Source organism: Rhopalosiphum maidis, chromosome 2 (genome assembly GCF_003676215.2).
Source record: "Rhopalosiphum maidis isolate BTI-1 chromosome 2, ASM367621v3, whole genome shotgun sequence".
Lineage (NCBI taxonomy): Eukaryota > Metazoa > Arthropoda > Insecta > Hemiptera > Aphididae > Rhopalosiphum > Rhopalosiphum maidis.
In genome coordinates, this window is record NC_040878.1 from 75338519 (window position 1) to 75365240 (window position 26722).

General features: G+C 24.8%; 1 protein-coding gene across 2 annotated transcripts in view; it reads left to right on the forward strand.

The window, feature by feature from the left end:
- Window positions 1-26722, forward strand: part of LOC113551682 (neuropeptide Y receptor type 2-like) — a 69241-nt gene that overhangs the window by 36787 nt on the left and 5732 nt on the right. For both annotated transcript variants that reach the window (XM_026954074.1, XM_026954075.1), the window contains one exon: window positions 12266-12606. In XM_026954074.1, the coding sequence (XP_026809875.1) occupies window positions 12266-12606 (341 nt within the window). The remainder of the gene's footprint in view (window positions 1-12265; window positions 12607-26722) is intronic.

The window sequence follows — 26722 nt, forward strand, 5'->3', positions numbered from 1 at the left end:
TATACTCATCACTATACACTGATTTTGAAATTGATCAACAAAAAAAAATGTTCGTAAAAATATAAAATAATAGTATTAAAAATAGGACCATAATATCATGCGTTTCGTTTTATGCGTTTATACAGACGTAAAATACGTATATATTTGAAGATATATAACTTAGTGCTTCAGTAAACACGTGTAAGATATTGTCGTACAAACTATTTTGCAGAATATTAGTGTGAAATTGTGAATATACGATTATCCTCTGGGAAACACGCACGCATGTTTGTTCGCTAGAATTTCCTAACGGTGTACCCCCACAAAACCATTGCTCACCTCAGTTACAATCCCTTCCCCTTGTTCTATTGTCCACTCTCCTGTTTCTCCTCATTTTCTCTCTCACCACATATCAAAACCACCCTCTTCTCTCTCTTTCTCTCCTTTTCGATATCTACATCTCTTTCTATCTCATCCCCTATCTTTTTCTCTTTATTCTACTCTATACCACCCTATTCTATATATAACAAATATATATATAATCTGGGACAAATTATGTACTTGATCGGGCGGACGGATGGCAAAATGACACCACCAAAGCATTGGTTCCATCACTTTGGAGAAGGACATCTATACACGTTCCATCCACGGTGTATGTGATCATCCGGCCGACAACAACATTCGATGATTGAAGTGTCTGTTAAGTTTAATTTACTGCTCCACGACACGTTCGCTGTCGGTGGATCACTATCGATGGGGTAAAATGGGAATTCACAATATCGTATATTATATGGATAATTTAATTTTAAAACATTTCTATTAATGTTCAATTGTTATAATCATTTATTTATTTGACCGAAAAAAGTCGTGTATTAAAAAAACTTGTTTAATATTAAAACTATCTTTCAAGGTAAATAACATTTGTCATAATTTTTTACATATACAAAAAGTAGAATTGCATATCAAGATTATTAATAATCGTGAAAAACCCGTTGTCGTGAGAAACTCCCGTAATCGATTACAGTGTAATAAAATATAATTAATAGTAAAATAATAAATTCACATTCGCAATCTTACCTTCCTAGATAATGTTTGATTGAAATTGATCGAAATTCGATAGTTATTAATGATATGTAACACTGTAATCGTTTACGGGAGCTTCACACGACACCGGGTTTTCTACGAATATTAATAATTTTGGTATGCAATCATATATCATTAATCTCCACGGACAATATTATATTTGTTTGATAGTGTCTAACAATGGCACTTTTAAAATGAAAAATATAATCTTCCAAAAGTATTTTTTCCAGGTATTCCAAATTCAGTTAAAAGATATGATGTCTTATTTTTACACGTACGCATGTCATGTGAACATTATAAGTATTTTTTTAATGTTTTGCCAACTGTATGATCTAGACACTAGATTGGCTTAAAAATGTACAAATAAATAATCATAAAAATAAAACAAAAGGTTGCGGTACTCGAAATACCATTACGTTTAAATACTACTAAATATATGCGCAACGAAGAACTTCGTAGTATTGTTCGTAACTAAAAACTGACAGGCTTTGTACTTACGTTTTCGTTCTTTCCGTATATGAAACGTGAGTTACCACTAAAAAGTAAAAACTCGCAATTTGATTGTTTCAAAAATAAAATATTTTTAGAACTACAACCGTCACGTTATTTGTACACCAGAGTTTTATATTCAAAGTCCCTTCCCCGCCTACAATGTTTATCCGGGTGATGAAAATAACAAATATCTCAAAAAACAAACTTATGTCTGGTTTCGACGAGAATTTGGTCACATTCTGCATAGTCAGTCAAGCTTCAAGATGTTTATCCTATTTGAAAATACTTTTTGGTTCAGCTGAAATTGTTTCGTCATTGCGACTTTAAGACGATGTCGTATAAATGTAATTAATATTTTCTCTTCCAGTTAAAACAATACAAATATGCAACAATAACAACTTTATACAAAATACTGAAGTTATCTAAGAAACTATTTTAACGTGATATTAAATGCAAAAGGAAAAAAATTATGTGTATTATTACATTAGTTATATTAGTAGGTAATACTTTAAATGTATTTATAAATAACTGTGAAGGTTATTGTAATGGCTCGACAACCATCCCAAGACATCCGAATTTATTTCAATATACATGTTTTTAAATAATAACAATACTATTTTGATAAATAAACATAAATGTAAACATATAAAACATTTTAATTTGGTTATATAATTTATTTTAATTAGTCATAATAATATAATTTAAATATCACAAGTTCATCAAATAGAAATTTTACTTTTTGATGTCTAAATCTATGATAATATTTGATTTTATAACTGATTCATAAATAATTAAATTATGAATCACATCTAAAAGAATATTCTTAAAAAAAAATAAGAATATTAATGTTATTTAAAATAATTGTTTTTTCATTCTAACTAATTCAATTTTTCGTGATTCACGATATATTTATATTAAAATATAATATAATATCAACATATTAGTTTTTATTATAAAGTAGAATACGTTAAAATCAATATTCAATACATCACGCAGTGTGAATATTTTATAAAATATATGTTCATAGTGTAATTTATTAAAAATTGGTAGGCACCAAAATACTTGTGTATAATATAATATTATCTATATGTATATTGTTTTATGTCTATTTGACATGTTTAATCTGACATGTGATATCCGAGTACGATATATATAAAAACCGACGCTAGGGGGTGTCCGCTTTCATGCGTATTTTTTGAGATCCAAAACTTTAGATGAACAATAAACTAGGTTACGTAAGTGATTATAATTTATTGACTTAGGTCGTAATATTCCGAGAAGTTAAAAATCATTTTTAAAATTCATTAGAAAAATGTGGTTCTTTTTTTTTATTAAAACGTACTTGTATAGATATAATACCGCAGTGAATAATAATTGCTATAATAGTGCATTAGGATAAGTTTAAACGTTTTATTTAACTTTGCAATTGAAATGCGAATAGCAAATATTTATAGCATTTATAATATTTGACTTAATTATTGTTAATACTTAAAAGAAATAAATTATGATGAATTTGTTTCGTCTTGGTTTAATAATAATAGGTAAAATGGAACCTATTAGATTATTTATAATATAATAAAATAATCACTATATTAAGAGCAATAAATTAAATTTTTTTTTCATTAATAAATTAAAAATTAATTATGATTTAATGGTCAACGACAAGTCTTATTAAAGTAAACAACTGTGCATAACTTAAAATTCATAATTACATATATCATATTGTGGACTGATTAACAACTAATCATATTTTGTTAAATACGAATTGTAAATACACAGAATTTGTATCAATGTTTTTCAATTCAACTTAATATATTTGTTTTAAAATTGTTTAATAAAAATAATTTAAAATCATTGGTATAGCCATTATATAGATAAGTGTTTAAAATAAATTATTTAATTTGAACGATGTAGGTTTAGTTTATATAATTGTTCATACAACTCGAGTATCGGTCTATTTGAAAAAAATGAACCAAGTAATTAGTATATATACAATTTATAATTTTGTCGTTATAAAATATTATGTAATATGTATTATACTTGATACGTCATGGATATAAAATGTATATTTATTTCTTTATTTAATATTGATCTGAATAAAATGTATTATTAATTGTTGTTAAATGTATAAAAATAAAATGTACAACATACGTTATGATATTTTAGGGTCTTGGAATTTTTACTTAAAGCAGTATATATTTAAAATAAAATTCTTTTAAGTGATTTTCTTAAGAAAAAAAACTGTTGTATACAAATTTCAAAATTTATGGAAATAAAATATCAACTGTTTGCTTATTTCTTGTATAGCTATAAGTAAAAATGAAATTGAAAGATATTTCTAAAATTGTTGAATATTTAATTTAAATAGTCAAATAATATTATTAAAAATACATAACACTGATCGTATTTCAGTATTTCACGTTAAATTAATATTTTTTTATTTATTTAAAGGCCAATGAGGGCTTAAGTACAGTGTTTACGAGTATCTTGAATTACATTTATATATTTTAAACTTAAATACTAATTAAATTTTAAATTTTTAAAAATATTAATTCTATGTTCTTGTTATTTATAGTTTAAAAATTAAGGACTAAAAATAAACATTTTTTTTTCCCCATAAATTAAGTGATAAGTATAATTAGATTTAATATTTTTCCTATTGTCTTATTGTTGTTATGCTTGGCACTTTTTTCCCAACTATTTGAAGTTGATCACATTTTCTACATTTTCATAGTGCTCTGGGAATTTTTTTTTCTTATCCTATGTACAACTTTACAGTAAAGAAGGTTTTTTCGCTCTTAAAAAGGATTAAGTCTTATTTGGTATCAAAGGCTACTTATGAAGGAATAAATTCTTTAGCTTTTTTAACCATACAGTCAGATTTAACAAAGGAATTAAATTATGATAATATCATTGATACATTTTTCAATGAAAAAGCTTGGCGTAAACATTTTTAATTTGATTTAAATTTCCTTCGTTCAAATTTAATTATTATTATATAATATATATAATATATATATATGTAAACGAGTATATTATATACATATACATCATAAACTATTGTGTTTCTATTGTATTTTTCTGTATACCTTAAATGTTTTTAGTTTTCGAATAATGTAAAAAATGCATATATTTCAACATAATATATATATTTTTTACAAATATATAACTGAAAAAAATTGTGATGAGGTAGAAAAAGGTGATTTTTCCTTACCTTGGGCACAAAATACTTAAATACGTTTTTGGCTTTGTTCCCGCTTTTTCTATTTTTGTGTGTCTTTATAATTTTCTAAAGTAATACATTTTTTTTTAAATCCTTGTATTACTTTTAGATTTATAATTTGTATAAGATTTATATTTTTACAATATTTATGGTGTTTCATATTTTAATCTTAAAGTTAGTCCTATCATATATTTAGAACTATATTCAATCAAATTAATTAAATATTAATTAAAAAAGTAAGTAACCAATGTTTTTATCTTTATGAGTTTTAATTTGGTATTTAAGAAACGCAATATATATAAAGTATAAAATTTGTACATATACATAACCCGACTAGGCTCAAAATGTAATTTTTAATTATTTATTATGTATTCTAGCCATTCTAGGTGATTACTTTTTTATATATACAATCTAATGTTCATACTTTTCAATAATTATGATTTTATTTAATTCTATATTTCGGAATTGTACTAAATTTTCATTGTTTTAAATCAATGGATAAAGAAAAAAAATGTTAACAACAAATAAATTTATGTTGAGTTTAAAGGAGGAAAACATTCTAGAAATGGAAGTAGATATGAATTCTTTATAGATTAATGTAATATTTTAGTGTAAAGGAATGTGTTGATGAAATATGGAATTTCGAGACCATATAAAATTAATAAAAATGATTGTATTAAACATATAAATACATAATGTTGATCAATTTTAATTAATTGTTTTATAAATAAATAAAAAGTTCGATTTATATATTACATAAATGTTATTGGATATTAAACGTCATATAAACTAAGAATTGAAACAATTTTTTAAAACAAATTAATTTAGTAAAGATGGTTTGTTTCAAATTACGTTCATGTATCAAAGAATTTTTTTAACTTATGATTATGGTGTTCTCTATCGTTACGTTTTTTTTTATGTATTATCAAACTGATTTTTTTTGTAAAACAAAGTGACAAATTAAAATACGCACTTAACAATTTTTTATATTTTTATATTTTAAAACGGCGCATTAGATATGCAATTTTGCTACTTTTATGTGTGCATTGCATTCATATAATTTGTCTATTATCATAATTATTTTGTTAACTCGTATAACAAAAATAAAAATTTAAGTGATTTGATTATTTTATTTTTAATTGTAATATATAAACCATCGATTCATTCATTCAATTATATACTGGTAATCCAATGTATTGATGTAGTATATTGTCTTATCAATAATATAAAATCATAGTGTGTTATTATTATTATTATCAATGATTAATGAAATTAAACTATGCACATAATATTTTAAGGGACATATTTATTGTTAAAAAATATGTGATCAAAACATTCATAATATGAAAGTATATCATGATGATACTGGTTAAAACATAAAAAATTAATTAAATAGTGTTTTGAAAAATAATTACTATTTTTACGAATGATATGGGAATTACGGCATATTGTACACATAAATTAAAATTGTTTTTATAATATTTTCTTACAGAAGTTTTTACGTGTTTTTTATTGACAGTAACTTTTTCTAACCCAATATTTTGAAATACGATTTTTTTATTTATTGATATATTTGTTTAATAATACTTTTAATCTGTTATATTTTAGTTATGAAAATACTACTTTGGACTATACAGTCATATTAATATTTAATTTAAAAAAACAAACTTAATCAAGTTTTACGGTAAGAATTTGTTGAGTTTTATGTGTGCAGATTTTCGTTTTAAATTTTAACATTTCATTAAACACATTGATAACCTGTTCGCTGTGTCTTATTCTTATTTTCGGCTAACATGAAAGCACTTTAAAAATAAAAGATTTTTTAAAAATAACTAATGCAATTAATATTTTAGGTATCGTAGTTAATTACTATTGTTAATTTAATTAATTATTGAGAATTTTAAATTGTGCATTAGAATGTTAGGCATAGGTTTTTAGAGTAATTCATAACTAATTTGGGTATTTATTTCAATTTATTTTTATCTGTTTAAATCAATTTATTACTATTATTATCAAGTTCAAATATATGCTTGTATAATATGTGTATGTGAATATAGTATTAAATACCTAATTCATGAAATGTTTCATATTATATGTTACAAAATTTGTTATATAGTAAAACTCGCTTAAAACGATCTCTGAAGAGACACTCTAGAGCAGGGGTGGCGAACCTTTTTGGTGTCAAGTGCTAAATTTTCCCAATCAAGGTTTTAAAGATTTTTCACGTGCCCAAAAGAAATTCAACTTTCTAATGATAAAAATAAAGCTATTGATTTATTATATATTATTTTATTAAGTTAACACACCTTTTTTTTTTAGTATTTTTTTTTTTTTAATGTATATAATTTGTTTCAAAACAGTTATAATCAAAATTGTATAGATAGCATAATTTTAATAATTTAAATTTTTTCATGTGTGCCATTGAAATTTGATCAACGTGTCACCTTTGGCACGCGTGCCGTAGATTCACCGCCCCTGCTCTAGAGCATTCTAATCAATCTTATCATTTAAGAAAAAAAAAATAAATACAGACAATATTTGTTTTCATAACAGATTACAAATATTATGGTGATTACTGGAAATTTGGTCGTTAAGCATAATTACTGAATTCAATTAAACCAATTAAATAGTCATCAGTCACCTCGATATTTTACAAATTACACGTTACACAAATGGAAACAAGGTATACATGCAAAGGTATAATGTATTTATAAATACATATGTAATACGTATGGTATATATTTATGTCTGTATAATTTGTACTGAAAAAAATTATTTTACTTTTAAAGATATACGAGTATTCTAGTATAAATACTTGATATACAATTATTTATATCGTAATTATATATAATGTATATACAATTATTCTTGTATAGTTTTTATTATTTTTAGTTATAAAACATTTTAATTGTACATATTTATTGTTTACAGCCAATGAGATTATTTTTATAACTTGAATAGATATATTTTTTGATATTCTTTTAATCAAGCTATATAGAGATATATATTTTATTTTTTAATGTAAAAGTTGTTTATATATACTTACATATGTTAGACAAGAATCAAAGTTTCTGTGTTTTTACGCAGACCACATACTTTTTATTTTCATAATAAATGTGCGGGTTTATAAGAATTTTCCGAGACCAATATTATAGTTTTATTATTCAGAAAGTAAGCCGTTATACAGTCAGAACTCAGAACCTAATACATAACTGATGGGTACAGAAGAAACAAATCTTTAATAGACTTACGTCTAATGACTTATCCGTATTATATCATTTCAGTTTATGAGGAAAATATTAAAACATTTATATGTATTACGCGTGACATTGTTTATATTATAATATAAAAAAAGGGATTCGTATATTATACTTTTGAATATATATGTATGGGACATATTAAATACCGTAGGCTTTCATATAATAATCTTAGATTTTAAAATGAATAATGAACTTTAAGAGTACGTCCGTTTCGTATTTATCTAGAACTCTATTTTGAGTGGAACTGTTAACTATGGTGCAACACAAAATATTCTAAATAATATAATTTAAATCCATAGAATCTATGTATTTAATAGAATTATTAACTAATCACAAAAAATGTGTAATATTTTATATTAAACGTAACATTCTAAAATGTGTTAAATTTATTTATTTTAAACATCGTAATGTATACAATTATAATAATATTTTGTTATCACTTATAATATTGGTTTGTTTACAAATATATGTATATATAATAATAATAATGAATTACATTTTAAGATCACAAATATAATAATATATCGTTCAAGAATTTAATACACATATATTAATCTAAATTGCACAACTGCTTATGAACGGCTTTGTACATTACCTCCCGTACAAGTTATTATAGACTATCATTAATTAGTGCATCCTAACTGTACATTTAACTCTGTTAATATGTTAATAACAAATCTATTTATAGTAGTTATATGATTGTGAGTATCAAATAAACAATTGGCAGGGTTATACAATATACATATGTGTGTGTGTGTGGAACAAAGGAATATAACCAAGAAATTCTATTTGCTTTACACTTTGATGTGGTTCTTGTGTCTGATAATGAATTTCGCAATATGTATTTTCAATTAAAAAACCAATTACTTATGTTTGTTATCAGATATGCAAAACGGCAAACACAAAATAAACTATAATAAACATGTTGTTAAGGTTAACATATTATTATTTATAGCTGTTTTTATTTAATCTATGGTTTATATTTGAGTTAATTGTCAATAGGTAACTTAATCAGATTGACGCAAACATTTATAGACAAAACAAAAAACAATAAATAATACCTTAAATGTCCCATGTATTTACTTTTTTTTTCAAAAACATATGTGTAGGTAAGAGTATTGTTAAACGTTATTCGAATAAATAATTATTGAATTGATTGTTAGATCCTAATTATTTATTTCAAGAAAAATTATTTTTATGCTAGTTCGTAAGACATTCGAATATGTTGATCTAATTTTAGAAATCAGAAGGCTAGTCTATACTGTATTTTAGTATAACGTAGAGCTCGAAATACATTACAATGATGTTTTGTTGGGTAAATTCTCAACTCATTATGTAAAAGGTTGAAAAAATGTTACGGTAAGAAATTATTAAGCAAACTAAAAGACAGCTTAAAGGAAGCATAACGGTGTAAAATAAGAACAACTGCAATGATGTAAATACTCTAAAAAAATATTTTACTTAAACTATAATGAAACATTCTAGTTAGTTTTCTTTTGTCTAAAGGCTGGTGCATCATCAACTTTGGTTATAAGCAGAATTGAAAATCTCTAAAGTATTTACTGCATAGTGTATATGAATATTTAGACATATAATGAACGATAAAATATGTACTTTAAATTCAGTTTTAATCAAGAAACAGTAATAAAACAAAACATCGAATGTTTATTTTCGTAACCAGAATAATAAATATATAATATGTGTACGTGTGTATTTGTGTATATCATATGAAAAATCACTTGTACTTGGAAAAAGAGAGCATAGATACCTTAAATATTTTCTTCATATACATTTACATCTATAAAAATACAATTTATAATTATTGATTTATTCTCTATACTTTTTAAACTATCTATTATATGATGTTGTAATATATTTTTATATCGAACAAGAAATATTTTATTTTACGATCAATAAAACTTTTTAAATAAAATATAAAACAATGTAAAAATATTATAAATATTTTTGTTATTATAGAAGCCATGGGCATGGTATTTTTAGTTTCAAACAATATTAATGAAAACTAATGTGTAGTCATAATTTACATACATATGTTTTATATTAATAATAATCATAATAATAATAATACATATGATAGTTTTGGTCTTTATATTATTATAGTCTAAAAAATAGTTAGGTAATCAGTTTATATTAATAATAATTATATTTTAATATTAATATTAATAATTGTGTAGAATTGTAATAAAAATCAATGATAGATTCAACAAAAATGAAAAGTATTATGTTTTCACTAATTAAAGTCCATACTAAGACTGTTGATAGTGAATTCTGGAAACTAATAAATACGGATGTATTAATGGTAGGTATAATATTTAATAAGTTGTTTTAATACAATATTCATTTCTCAAATGAAAATTTTAAACAATCAGAATTATATAATTTATTTATTTTAACAAATTAATAATTATGTAATGCTTAAGTACTTTTTATTATTTTCAGAATAATTTTATGTTTTTAAATTTAAAATTTTATAATAAATTTGTTATTTGAATATTTGAGGATTCACGATAAAATTTACAAACACAAAAACAGAAGGAAATAAGAATATAAAAATTACAAAATTACAAAAAACTTTAGCTCCCTAATCGTCATTACAGTACGTAACAATTATTATCTAAAACAGAATCGGAATATTTTCGATGTACTAGTATAGATTAATAATATACAGAAAAAAGTGAAATATTCCCCTCGATTAATGATTACATAGCATAACAACTTGATTAAAATATTGCCATCCCCAAACAGTATTGATCGAAGTTATCGCTACTATGCACATTGTTATTTGCTAGAGTGTGTAATGCTGTTTTTAATTACGATCGATAATAAAAAATATATAACAGTAAACGGGCGTGAAATGAAGTGTATACACCTATATTTTTGTACTTGAGTCAAAAAAGATAAAAATCCACCGCTGATTCATCATAGGTAAAGGGAAAACTAATATTTAATAACGGTCAAAACGTAAAAGCTGGCTGGCGATGATGTTTTGAACGCACTTCTAGGCCAAGAACAGACTTGCAGCTGATGGAAACGGAAAAAGCTTTTAATTATGACACGATGTGACTAACCTTTATTTAAATTGATTATAATTGTATGTAAAATCATGTCACCGTCACGATATGTCAACTTGTCAACATTTTACCGTAAACGATTATATTATTATTTGCCAGTGTAGATTAGCAGATTTTTCACATTTTTCACTCACGTAAATGGTGTCATTAAAATATGTTAAATATGTTTTTTTTTTTTTTGATACTTCTCAAACTCTAGTAGTTCTGAAAATTTTTCAGCGCATTATTGTGCCAAAATAATTTGAATTTTGACACCAGTACCTAATACCAAACACTAGAATAGAACAGTATAAGCATAAATGCACCTGTTTATAAAATGTCACGAAAACATCACATTGCAACCGTAAGTCCTGTGATGATGCTCTAACTATAATTTTGTAAATTTCAAAATTTCTATCCATCAACATTCACCAACTAACAAAGAGATGGCGCTATGTTGCAATGATCGCTGTCGGATTTAACTTTAATTTGTGTTCTCTTCGGCCATCACTATTTTAAAATTCTAACATAAGAATTTATTTTATAGAAAAATATTTCTTAAAAACAAAATGAAGTCTTAAGAGCAATTTTAAATTCAAAAATATCCCAAACAAAACTAAACAGCTTCGTATTAGACCGTTAGTAAAAAATGGCTACAAAATCCAAAACGATAAAATTGATTCCAAACGCCATGAGTGACAAGTCGCTTGGTGTCGTTTTGGCATGGCTGTGTGTGGTTATAATTTAGTTTTCCGTTTCTATTGTCGTCCAGCCAGGTTAGTTTGGGTTTTGTTGTGTATGACAATGCGATCTCTGGGTACCATAGGCAATGGCTTAGCCTTTATGTTGGATTAGAGATTGTAATACCCCTCCCCTACCGTTGCCTTTCGTATGATATACAACAGCTCTCTACCATTGACTTTCTTATGCGTACGTTATATTTATGTATACCTACATTTAAGTCGATAACCATCACTCACCCCTCCACATCCACCACCACCACCAACAGTATCAAATCGATAAATCGAGAGTGTTGTACCACTGGCTCACAGACGTCAAATCGCTCGTTGTCTTTTTAGCGTAGCAATGGATTGTACAGTAAAGTTTAGAGCGTGTTATTATAATTTTTTTTAAACGTCTATGTTGTTATCTGACAGGTACTTCACGATCGTCCGGAATCCCCGGGGTTCGGTGTTCCGGTGCAGCGTTGCCAAGACGTTGGTACTCATCTGGGTAGTGTCGTTCGCGGCCATGGTGCCGCTGCTATTGTACCAGAACGTCGAGGAGGTGCACGTCGGACCCATTCGGCTGTACGAGGCGTGTGTTGAGAAATGGCCAAACCGCGTGGCCCAACAGACGTTCACCGTCGGCCTGGCGGTCGCCCAGTTCGTGTTGCCGTTCACCACCATATCGCTGATCCATCTGAAGATATCGTCCTATCTCACAGTGCATCTCAAACACCCGGCTATCCCGTCCAAGGAGATCAACTGCAGACGAGGTGAGTGGCCCACGACCTAACCAAAGAGTTTCCGAACCATTGTCCTCGGACGAGTTTTTACTGGTTAGATAAACACAAAAACTGCAGCGAATAATTCAAAAGCCAACCATTGGCGTTGTGTATTTTTATGGTTTCTGTAAAACGAAATTATTGATGATTTTATGGAATATAACGTACATTTTAGTATTAAACAAGTTCATTCAGCATAATAACAATCGTTAACAAATATTATTGCTAATATGTGCACCGAATTTCAATAAAACTAAAAACTTTAAATATTTTTATACATTATAGTATATTATTATATTACAAGACATAATATATTTTTTATGGCTTCGAATAAAAAGTTTGGAGATTCATTGACCTTACCTAATAGCAGTGTTGTATTTCACAAGTATGTCGTTAAACCGACTGTATTTAAACCCGTGAACCCGTGCGGAGCGTGTCTTTACGGAGTAAAATCACACACATTTTAATGCACGCAGAAAATATCGTTAGTTAATTTGTAAAAATTAATCGAAAACGGGAGTAGGTATTGTACTCATATATTGATATACATTTGAAGATACCTGAACGGTATTTCCGAGTAATTTTTGTCACCTTTGAAACATTATTACGCATACATTAATAGTAAAAACTTTGGTGGTGTAACTTTGAGGTACGCTGTTGGTTGACGGATGGTAGGTATAAGCCTTATTCGATTTGCTTTCGAGATTATTCGCACATACAATATTTAACAAGTATTGATTATAGTTTTGTTGACCAATTTCTGAATAATAATCATATAAATTATTAACACTTGAATATTTAGTATTATTGTACGAAATAACATATATTGTTTTTACGTAGATCATATTATTATTCACTAGATGAGGTAAACTTAAATTCAATTTTTTTTTGTATGATATATGTGAATATTTTATATTTAAAAAAAATATCTTAACATATCATATACCAGTTAATAGTATTGTAAGTAAATTATGAAAAAAATATTCTTAAAAATAAATGCTGGACACACTGTTTTTGCTCACATTTTTATTGAGTATGCAATGATTTATAATTGGTTTAAAATTTAGTATATCCATCACAGTGAAACGAATCGATACAGTTTTAATAAATTAGCGTTTATATCTATAATAGGTTGCATGTATAGACCCACATAATGCTGAAAAGCTTTCTAAAATAATTTTAAGTTCTTATTTACTTATTCAAAATATGTCCATTGCTAAGCCAGTTTGTATTTTTTACGAGAATGTCAAGAACAGATGTATAATGGCAGCGACTAGCCATAATAAAACTAACACAGGAATAATAGTCACGTCCTCAGTGTGGAATACCATCCTATTAGGTCAAAATTCAAAACATATAAAGCTCTTTTACTCGACCTGGATACGGTCATTAATTTTTAAGACCATACAACATGTACTGTGCACAGACCGAAACCAAATTTAGGTTGGGTGACATTTATTTTAATCAATGGACCCGATCAAAAGTTTTCAACTAAAATCAAACTGCAAAATGTCGATTTTCAACAAACACAATAAGAGTAAAGTAAAAAAAACGTAACAATACAAAAATATCTATGATGATAGATGATGATGGTTTTCGCACTATTATCGCTATATTAAATATCATGAATAGGACCTAAATGTAAGTTATTGCATTTTTATCTAAACGATTTCTTATATTGGCGTGTGTCATATAAAAATGACAATACACAAAAAGAATTCTATTTCTTATTATTTAGAAAATGCATCAAAACTTCATGTTCTATTGAGTAATTTAAATAAATAAAAATCAGAAAATATATTTTAGACAATGAGATACAAAAATACGACTACTTTAAAATTCATTATACATTTACACTGACTGTTCAATTGTCCAATACTTTTCAATTAACTTGAACAAATAAAATGTCTATTAGCCTATATGTCTTTTTAAATAAATACCTCTCAAAGTTATCAACCATCGTAATAATAAGCCCTACTGCAGAATACATCAATGTATCGTTTAAAAAATTATTATTAAAATACGTATTTATTTTATAGTCTCTTATTTTGGATTAAACGATACTTACAACTTATCTAATTTCATTAAATATTAATCAGAAAATAAATAACATATTGAATATTTTTCTTTGGAAAAACAAAACAAGAATTGTCTTAAGGTCTGTGTGAAACAATATTATGGTATCGAATTTAAACGCGATTATTTGCTTACACAATTTCTTAATCAAAATAATCTTTCAACAATTTTTAGTTGGATAACATTTTGATTTCACCAAGCGCAAGAAAAAACTATCGTCAAAGTGCGATATACTACAACACGATTGTTTTTGTTAGCAGAATACATTTTTATTATTTTGCTATAATCCAGAAATCAACTCTAAATGTTTAAATCAATATATAGGTATAATAGTTGTAAAATTTGTTTTGGTGGATACAGTATTTTAGTGGAATCTAATTGCATAATAGCTCTATAAGCTTGCTAGTCCGTAGGAATACACAATGACCACACTTAAATAATATCTAACCCAGTAAAATACTTTTTATGCTATAACGAAAAAAATATTCACTTGAATTGCTTTTTCATACTGATACGACAAATATTTCATATGGGTATGCTTAATATTCTCGTGTATGTGTGTGTGCGTTTGTGTGAAAAAAAGAGAGAATATACGTGGTTCGTTGTTTTACATTATCCTCGTCGTTTATAGGGGTCCAAATTTGAATGCAGGGATTAGATCGAAGACTCTAGTGTCATTTGTAGCTACCGATGGCACGAAGGTCAGAAAGTCAGATAAATATTCGCTTTTTTTATTATAAATATATACAATTTCAAGAAAAAAAGGGTTCTCGACCTAAACTTTTAGTATGCCATTTATATGCTATAAAGTGCATGTATGTGTAGGTTTTAAGCATTTATATGTTAAAGCGCATCGGAAAGAAATGGAATATTTAATTTTAATATTTGCGAGTAAACGATAGAACGCGTATAATTTCATAAAGACGGTGTCCCAATTTGCTATACATGAAATTTAAATATGTATCTGTTATGAAAAAAAACTAACGTCTCGATAGTCGATTCGGGTTATACTGTGAAAATACTATTACGTTTATAATAATTAGAACGGAAATACAATTGAAATATTATGACGCACGTATATCGCAATCGATAAATAGATACCACAGGCGATTTCTTACGGAAGTCGTGTGTTTGAAATGTGAGGACGTATAGGTACGCGATAAACGCGTTGTCGAAATGAATGGAGGAAGTCTTTGAGAGAATCGTCCTGTACTATACGCTTGCGAGGCGGCAAAACGATAAACATCCGATGAAGTAACTCTGTGACATACTACACCCAGGATTAAAGGTGTACCTACTTGTACACCTTAGGCGACATATTGAGTAATGTGATCGGTGCCCCCGTAAACGGTGTAGCGTACAGGCAACACACTGCGTTTTGAGTAGATATTTGAAATATCCTCGTCTCGAAGACTCATCTCTTGCTATATATATATATATAGTCCATTATGGTTACAAAGGTAAACTCAAGCTGTTTCAAACCTTTATAGCTAAATGAGTTAAATAAGTTGTCAAAGTTTTAGTCCTTTTCCTTAGCCTATCGCTAAACCTTCTCTCTCATTATAGAAAACGACCAGTAAAAACTGGAAATTTGTTTTATCCGTACAACCGTAACAGGGCCGGGTCATCTGCGTGGTTGTTTATACGGGTCGAATAAACGTACAATATAAATATCTATTATGAAGAGGACAGCACACCCGCATTTGTTGTTTCCATTTTACACACATACAACGCAGCAAATTTTTGTTCAGAAGAATCCATTTTATGTTGTTAGCTTTAATTTGAAGTAAATTGACTACTATTAAACTTTAAGGTGAGAATATTATCCAGGCCCTCTCATAGGCTTTTATTGATATTATAATTTTAGAGTAAATTATTCTGGCTATATAAAATAATGTAACTTTAAAATGCACATAAAGTTATTATATACTTAATATAGTATAAGTAATATTATAACACGCAGTTTAAGATTTTAATTAGATTTCACAATAATGTAAAAATTTAAACTTATAATTCGCATTAGTATATTAGCATATTATATTATAATAAAAATAAAAATGCAGATTACTATTATTTATATAATATTTTATCAACTATATTGAGATTTAAATAAAAAGTAATACCATACAAAATTAATAAACAATAACTTATATGATTATTATTTATATTATCATTACTTATTAATATTAATTAAATTAATATACTGTAGCCTATAGTTGTACATAGTTAATGAGTAAATCAAATTAACTACCAATTCAAAAGCCGACTATGGATATATGTAAAAATATATATCACTTCAAAATTAAATAACACCTATTATATTTGTTTAATAATAATTCGATATATTCAGAACTATAATATAATCAATGAGTTTTTCTATAAGCTAAACAACGGTAAACGTTTTATGTTTTTTTTATTAAATAGATTCTTGAGATTTTTTTTAAATGTATCACGAATTGCGATCAATTAAAACTGGTCTACATACAACATAATTTAATCAGATGTTTTAAAATATGATATTATTATTTATTCTATCATTAAATTTTACCTTAGTATACTTATTCAAAAATATAATAATATTGTCGGTAAGTAACTCACAAGTAAATTAAAAAAATGAATAATAACAATTAAATCTTTACTTAGTATACTTAATTAAATTAATATGTATACAAATTAAATACAATAATAATGTCATATATTATAAATAAGTATTAATTACATAATATTATAATATAGTAATATATGTACTTGCTCCTCGTTATCACCCAAATTTTTTTTATTAGAAAAATATGTCTATTGAATTATATTGCATGAAGTATAATATTATATTAAAAAATAAAATAAAATGAAAAAGACCACCTAAAAGTGGTATTGTCTATTATTTTTCTAAAAGCCACTGGCAATTTTTTTCCTTAAAAAATTTTGTTTTTTTTTTATGTTAAATGTTGTGCCACGTTAAGCCACTTGATTTTTTTTCATTAATTTAATTATTCTGAAATTTAAAATTTATTTTTCGCGTGAGTCATTAAATCACATTTTTTTTTTATATGTTAAAAATGTTAATATAATTTCTTAATTATACAAAAAAATTGTTTTTTCTTTCTTATATTGTCAATAATATAATACTTAAATGATTTTACCTAACTAGCGAAATAATGACTTATAAAATCGTTAAAACACAATATTATTTATGTACCTCTACTTATCAAAAAATTTATTTGTATTTAGAGTTACATAAACATGTTCATGGTTGATACATCGACCTGCATCCGCTATAAATACTAAATACATATTATATACTGTTTCAAGAAATAGTTGAAACATCGTATACATTAAATGCAGTGAATTGTAAGTAAAACACCGACGAATACATCAAGGATAGGTATTTAAACTAGGTATAAGGACTGTAAATAAATAAATATACGTGTTACGAATAGCGCAAGCGACTTCTAGGAGTTGAAATGTTTTTCAATAATTATTAAAAATATAACTAAGTAAAATATAAATTTATTTCATAGAATTACGAGTGTATATTTAAAACTGACAGGTACATATTTTGCATATATTTTGACCATTTTTTTCATTTATAAATGTATATTTAACAATTATTTATATAAAGACGTTTTATAATTTTAAATATATTTTCTGGACCTAAGAATTAGTATGATGATTTTATTTATATAAAATAAATATTTTAAAGTTAGTTTTTGAGCGTTTCTGGCCAATCACTTGTATTGTTACTTATCGGTACACCACAAGCGTGATTCAAAGAAAATAAATCGGAAAAGAAAAATAATAATAAACAATTTATAATTTTGAAAATTTTGAAAATTTTGAAAATATTATCTAGATTTTAGAACTAAAAGATTTTGTTCAATACTATGATTTTATTTATTTTTAATACGTATTTAAAATAGATTATTTAGTGGTTATTTAGGGCATTAATGCAAGCATATCTAAAGATTTGTTAAGGCATGAGTCCCTAGCTCTACTCATAACTTACTTTAAAATGATAAATATCAATGAAAGCTTATGAAATGGCCAGATAATATTCTTAGCTTTATGTTTGATAATAGATAAATTTAATCTAATATTTAAGCTAACAACATGAAACGGATTTTATTGAACGGAAATTTTCTATGTTATATATGTCTAAAACGGAGACATCACATGCGGGTGTGGCATCCTCTTATATTATAAATATTATTATTGTGCTTGAAGGTCATATCGGAATCGTGTAGGTATAATATTACAACAACGGAGAAACGACATATTCATATTATTCATAATAGTATGCAGCATATATTTTTGACACACAAGATCTAACGAGAATCCGGTCATATAATCATATACGCATCGATGAATATATCGATTCATATTGTTTTCCGTCTAGTTGATTTTGGGACCGAACAATGTGCGTTGATGCGTGCAAGCGTGTATACCGAATTTAATAATATATTATATTGTCCGCGGACCAACAAAAGATAGAACGGTTAGAGCAGAATATTCACGATATGCATTGCCAAACACACACCACCGGTTAAACTGACGAAATCCTCACCTACCAATTGATACTTTACCGACACTGACCATTAAATTTTTGATACATGCTCAAAATCATAATTATGAAACTAAAACAAATTTTCAACACTTATTATTTCTAAAGTTTCTGAAAATAATTTTTTCAAATAATTTTAAGTCAAAATAAAACCATATTTTTTTAATATTTGTTATTGTTTTATAATTTTTTAATGTTCTACCTACATGAATCACAACATACGAGTAGGTACATTTTTAATTTCATTTCTGAAACAGAATATCTTTCGGAGTATTTTGATACATAAAAATTGGAATTCGGACGAGTATAAAAATCATGAGTTATAAATATTTAAAATATAATTGACCAGAGTGGTGAGGTAAAGGGATACCCTGCAAAATGTTAATATATTACTCCGCAGAACTAAACTTTAAATACTTATAACTCATAATAAACTACTCATTTAAATTTCGACTTTTATTTATCAATATACTCCAAAATATATTTTACTTGGAAATATGAAATTAAAAATCATTAAAAAAAAGTAAAAATAAAATAAAAAACATATAAAAAACATATAAATAAAGAAAACACAAAAAAATGTTTTATTTTGACTGAAAAGTTATGTATAATAAATATTCTTACAAACGGTAATATAGATTTTGAAATAATGAATTTTGTTCAATCAAAGAATTACTTAGTATAATAAATTGATTATAATCACTTATGTTCAACGATTAAAATTTCAATTTTTCTATGCGGTTTCATTCTTGATTTATTAATAATTTAAAAATATATATTAAAATGTTTTATAATTTTATTAAAAGTTCAACTTCAGAAATCTTTATTAGTTATTCAAATAAAAATAATACTGTCTAAAATTATTTAAATTTATGAATAAATAAATTATTGCAACAAAAAATAATAAATAAAGTACCGAGAAATTTAATTTCTGAAACTGAAATTTTTAAAAAATCAAATTTATACAACTTGTCTTTAATAGTGATGCACAGATGAACTATACATATGAATGCAAACGAAATTTATCTACACTATATTCACACATAAAAGATTTGTTTTTATATTTGTACAATATATTATAAAATAATACTATAATAATGTATTATACAGATTCAATTTATTCAAAACAGTTTACATTTCTTTCGGTTTAATACTCTATTTACATGTTATGTATGAATATATTAGTAATATAAAGTAACATTATAGTACTACAAAGTATAAATATTATGTTTTATTAGTTTTGTCAATTAATTTCAATTAATTTCTCCAATCACTGCTCCAGAACACAATACTTAAAATCGGTAAATTTTTTTTTCAATTTATAACTTAACTACATTTGTAAATATTATAATTAGCCATCTAAAATTAAATTATTTAAAATTATTTTTTACGAATTATTAATATTATTATTTTAGATTTTAAGCGGAGCAATGGAAGTATTGATTTTACAATAAATTCTACTAGTTTTTTGGTGGTATCTAGTAGCAAACTGTGTATAATTGATACTTAAGAAATCAAGACTAAAAAATTCTCAGCAATTTTCAAAATGATTGATAAAAAAACAAAAAATTAAGGGAAAACAAGAAGTTTAATGCATAGGTAACCAGTATGATAAAAACTATAATATAATATATAATACTTGATAAAATTGATTTTGTTCTGTTATTTTAATTCAAAAACAAATAACGATAAGTACTTAAAATTTTCACAAAATGTTTACTTTACCTATTAGTTTTATACTGAATACTTTATACTAAATTTTTAAAACATTGAACATTAACTCGTTTAATAACTATTCCTCCTTAAACAAATTTTTTTGTTATTCAAAACCGAATAACTATAATTACTTAGAGTTAAGTTAACAAACTTAATGTTAACATTTTCTACACATAGTACTCAGTACACGTATAATTTTTAATATAATTCTTTTTGAGCTAATTTATAAATGTTTGAAGTTTTATTTTTTTCTATAAATGATAACTAATAATCATTCGCTGGGTGAAAAATCTTAAAAATTTAATACAATAACACATATAATATATAAATTGTTCTTATATCTGTATAATACATTTTCTACCTATTTATTTAATACATTTATGATATTTATCGAAAATATAATTGACAGTATACGTTATACAGAATGATTTTCTAAAATAATTCAAACTTGTAACACACATGTGATTGAGTATACACAATTTTGTCTGTTGCAAGAAGATTAATACTTTTTTAATTTGTATATTTTTGTCTATTTAGATTTATAATAAATACTAATTAAATTATATGACATTTTAATATCTGGAATTTTATTATTTATACAGTTACTATTATGTTTTTATTTCTATAAAATAAAATATGATTAAAATTAATATTTATTAATACATTTGAATTCATCAAGTTGTTTTATTATTTTAGTTGATAACGATTTATTACAATTTATTTTAAGATTTATTCTGATATAATTACCAGTTTTCACAAGATTCACAGATCACTAAGACTTAAAACATGTTACTTCTACGATTTATGCTAGTGTAAGATAATATATCTCTAATTATAATTGCATTTAACACGTTCCAATAATACATTTCGTAAGAAAAACTACCTAACTATTTATCAATTGAATCAGAAACACGTTTTGGTTTAATTAATTTTTATCTATAAAATTTAGCTATTTGATATCGGTATTTTAAATTTTTGTTCATCAAATACGTTCATACTTTATTCTAATTATATTTATTTAACCATAATATCGAAATCAATTCCTTGTTGATTTCGTGACGTAAACTCATTATCTGTATAAAGAAGTTTTATCATTAACAATAATTAGAAATTAAAAACCATTATTATTTTTTTTTATTAGTGATAATTTTGTTTAGGATACAATATCTGTATCTTAACATAATAAGTAACATATTTATTTAATACAAATGATAATTAATAGTAAAAATAAAATTGAACATGAAAAAAAAAAATATTTTTATTTGGTACCGTTTTGTTACACTGTGGAATTGCTAGCAAACGTCACTCCGAGTTTCTACTATATTCCAAACCGGTAGTCGATGCTAAACGCCATACCCAGACGTTGCAGGGAATTTGTACTTAAGAAAATAACGTTGAGTGTACCATTGTACACAAAAAAAAAATGTCAAAAATATTATCATTATATAATATTATATAAAAAACTTTATTTTTAATTTAAAATCTATAGCAAACTTTCTTTAATATTGTATTGGTAGTTGATTAAATATATATAATTCTGTGAGAAGAAAATATTTTACTTTTTAAGATAATATAGATATTAAATACCATAAATTATAACTATGAAAATTTGGATATTTTAAATTATTGAACATAATTCCAGGCATCCTAATGATTATTATACGTCCGTGTGTATTTTTAATCATCTTAATTTTGTTTAAGACATATTAAAAAAGATATGAATTAATACTAGGATTTGTGTTTTAAAATTGATGAATAAAAGCATTTTACACAATGAAAAATTGATTCCTATAAAATATGCACTCTTAAAATTGTGGGACGTTCTATAATATCTAGCGTTCTATTTACAAGAATATAGCAATGGTTTAAAGTATTAAAATATTACTAGATTAGTATCTACGTGTATTCTATACATTTTAAAACAAATTATACATATCACAAAGATATTTATCCTATTATTAACTGTAAAGTAGGTATATTAAACTGTATATATATATATATATAAATATAGATAGTATAGCTGGTACAAATACTTACATAATATGCATTATGTAAAGCTATTTCTTTAATGTATTTCTTGATTTGATATTTTACTATGTATAAGCGGCTTCATTGGTACACGAATGAACGACGAATCATACAGATTATAATTTAATTCAATTTTCAAAGGTTCAAAGTGCTCTAAAATAAAACAAGTGGGAATATTCAAATAATTTCATTATATAAAGTATACACTATACACGTATAATATACATATATAGTGAACTAATATTATGAGTATAAATATATATTTGGTATGATACTTGGGTCTAAAATTCAAAGAAAACAATAATAATGAGTTTTTTTATTGTTAAAAATATTTTTTTAATTTGAAATAAACTTGTATTTTCTATTAAATGTTTCTGAATGACATCAATTGAATATTTCAGAAGTTACCTTCTGAAATAATCAAATTATATTCGAACTTAATAGACCTTAAAGTTCGATAATGAAGAATAACAACAACACTACATAAATATTACAGAATGATCCATTTGAAGTGTCTACACTCATATTTCAAAACATTTAAATTTTTTTTTTTAAATATTTCTTCAACATAATTTGATTTTATTTAAAAATAATATTTTTGAAAGAAAAAATATATCTTTTACGATATTTTATCACTATAATTGTTTAAGTTGTTTTTGTATTATAACAAACGTACGATTTCATATTACAAAGCAGAAAATTATTTTCCGAGAATTTTGGTACATAAAAATCGAATTTCAAACAAATAGTTAATTAATTATAACTTATAAGTATTTAAAGTACGTATATAACCGGAGTTGAGTGATACAGGAGTAGATACCTCTCAAAATGTTGGTCCGCTGATTGGTTCATTCAAATTTTAATACTTATAAAGTTATAACTAATAAAATACTTGTCCGAAATTAGATTGTTAAGAATTAAAAATACTCCTAGTAATATCATGCTTTAGAATATAAATAGATAACGTCATTGAAAAAGTAATAAGTTTTAACAAAAAATATATCGATAAGAAATATTAAAAAATTATAATTTGTTGAGAAATGTCATTATGTATATTAATTATAATATTTGATATGTTGACAAAATATTATCAAACAAGTAAAACCTTCAAAATAATGAGAGTAGACCTTTAAATGAATCACTAAAATCACTTAGTATGTAATAAGTGACTGAAGACATTTTGTGTAGTGTATATATTATTATTACCTAGTAAATGATAGAATTGAAACGATGGAGAATATAATACAATTAATCGAAAATTCAATTAATTAATTGGAATTACAACTGTATTACTTAAATATAATAATATATTAATAGTTAATATCTTGTTTACAGAGAATGACGACATAGAGACATTTCAATAAGTTGGCTTAGGGGTGATATGCCGTATCATGTGATCCGAAAATATTTTAAATATTCCTAGATTCGTGTTCTCCGACAAAGAAACCATTACTAGTAATATATTATTCCTACATACTCCAGTGTTCTATCGTGATTACACAAAATCTTGGGATCTTTTGACACAACAATTTATTTTCTAAAAGAAATAGGCTTGTAATTGTGTCAGTTATTAAATTATATATTAAGAAAATGCTTTGAGTAAATAGTTAATAAACGTTGTTGTTAAAATTTTAGATCAAAAGAAAAATAATAATTATAAAACAGTAATATAGTGCATGTCAGCACAAGAGCCAAAAAGTTTCGTACAAGTTTTGCTAGAATCTGATAAAAATACCTTCTGTGTATATAGTTTACAGGACAACGAACATCTATATAAATACAATCTACAAGATATTATACAGTAGTGCGTTTTGTTTCTGTCAATGATATTTATTTTCAAACTAGTTGTTTAATATTTAATTATTTTCAAATTATTATTATTTTATTAATTTTGTACATTTTTTAATTTTATTAATTTAATAATATTTTCTTCATATTTTACAATTCAAAAATATAAAATAGTTACTTTTAAGAAATTTTATTCTACTATGTATATATAATATATTACTGATTTTATTCTTTTATTTTGTGTCATAATTTATTATATTTTTTATATATTACAATACTGATGCATTTAAAAGGGATACTTTTTTATAACTTAAAAAGGTCATTAAGTGGACTTGTGTTCCACAAAACTTTAATTCCAAAATTTGGACCACCAGTTTATAAAGGTTGTTAACTCTATTAAACGAACCATTAATAATTACATTTTTTTAATATTAATTAAAAAGAAACTGGAAAAATTGATTTTAAGAATGATAGTTACTTATTTATAATAATAATACATTAATTTATTTAAAGAATATAGTATTTATAAAACAGTTCGAAATTTTTAACATAACTTATTATTAATAAAATGTAGATATATTTTTATAACATTTTATATCAAATAAATCCTAATATTATAAAAAAATTAATAAAATAAAAATAATTTTTTAATAATTCATTATGTAACTTTTTAGACATGTATAACATTTTGAACTGTTTTAAAATAAATATAAAAAATGTAATATAATAATATCATAATATTATCATAGAGTTATTTATACCTTAGTATATATATTTATGTGTGGATGTGTACCTATATATACCTACCTATTATTGTATCTGTTAAGTCTCACCATATTAAACTTTATCTGAAAACATTAACCTAGTTTGTCCAATATTGGCAATTTGCGTGTAATAGATTATTAAAAAGGAATATGTTAAATTAAAAACGCTCCAGACATATAATAATATTTATTGTTTTTTATTGAAGAATATCTCGAGTACTACTTGTCTTATTTATTATGTTACATCGTAAAATATCAGACATAGAAAAGCCGAGATTTCACAGATTATTAAAATACAATATCATATGCGTACGTTTACGAGTTTGTGTTGTGTGAAAACTCAACGTTTAGAACCTCTAAAAGACGACTTTAATGTAAAAATCTACAGAAAATTCGATATTTTTTTTTTATGAAATATGAGCTACACATATACATAATTTATTTAACAAAAACATTTTTTTTTTTTATTTTTTTTACTTAAAAATAAATCTGACTACTAATATGGGGTTCATTGTGTATTTTCTATATTTACTTTACCGACGACAACGTTAACAACAAAAGACGAATAAAATCGAAAAGGGCAAAGACATTGGTTGAAACATGTTTTGTATTTTATATTTCGCAGTCTGCAGACTGCATATTGTATAGAAACTTGATTAAATGGCATTGTCGATAAATTGTATACGGAAACACCTAATTCGGAAAATGGAACTGTTATGTTTTCTGCAAATGTTTTACAGTATACATATTATAATGCATTTAGATATATAAATTATTTGATAACTATAAAGTGATGCATAAAGTAAATGTACACATTTCATTTGTGAGATATATTATCGTCGTTAAGATAAAATTATATAAATCATAATTTATTGACAATACATATTTAAAAAACCAAAATCACTTTTATTTAAGTAAATATATTTTTTTGGTTTAAATCAATATTACCTGTATACTAAATACACTATGAATTTGTAACTATTATATTAATTTTAAATCAATTTTATGTATTAATTATACACAGGTACTACCCCATAAGTATTTAAAATTGTATTGAATTATTTATGAATAAAAATTATTTAATTAAATTTAATACATAAATATTCAATTACATTAAGAATATGTTGAAAAAGAAAATAATAATTTAATTAAATTAAATTAAAAAACGAATTTATGA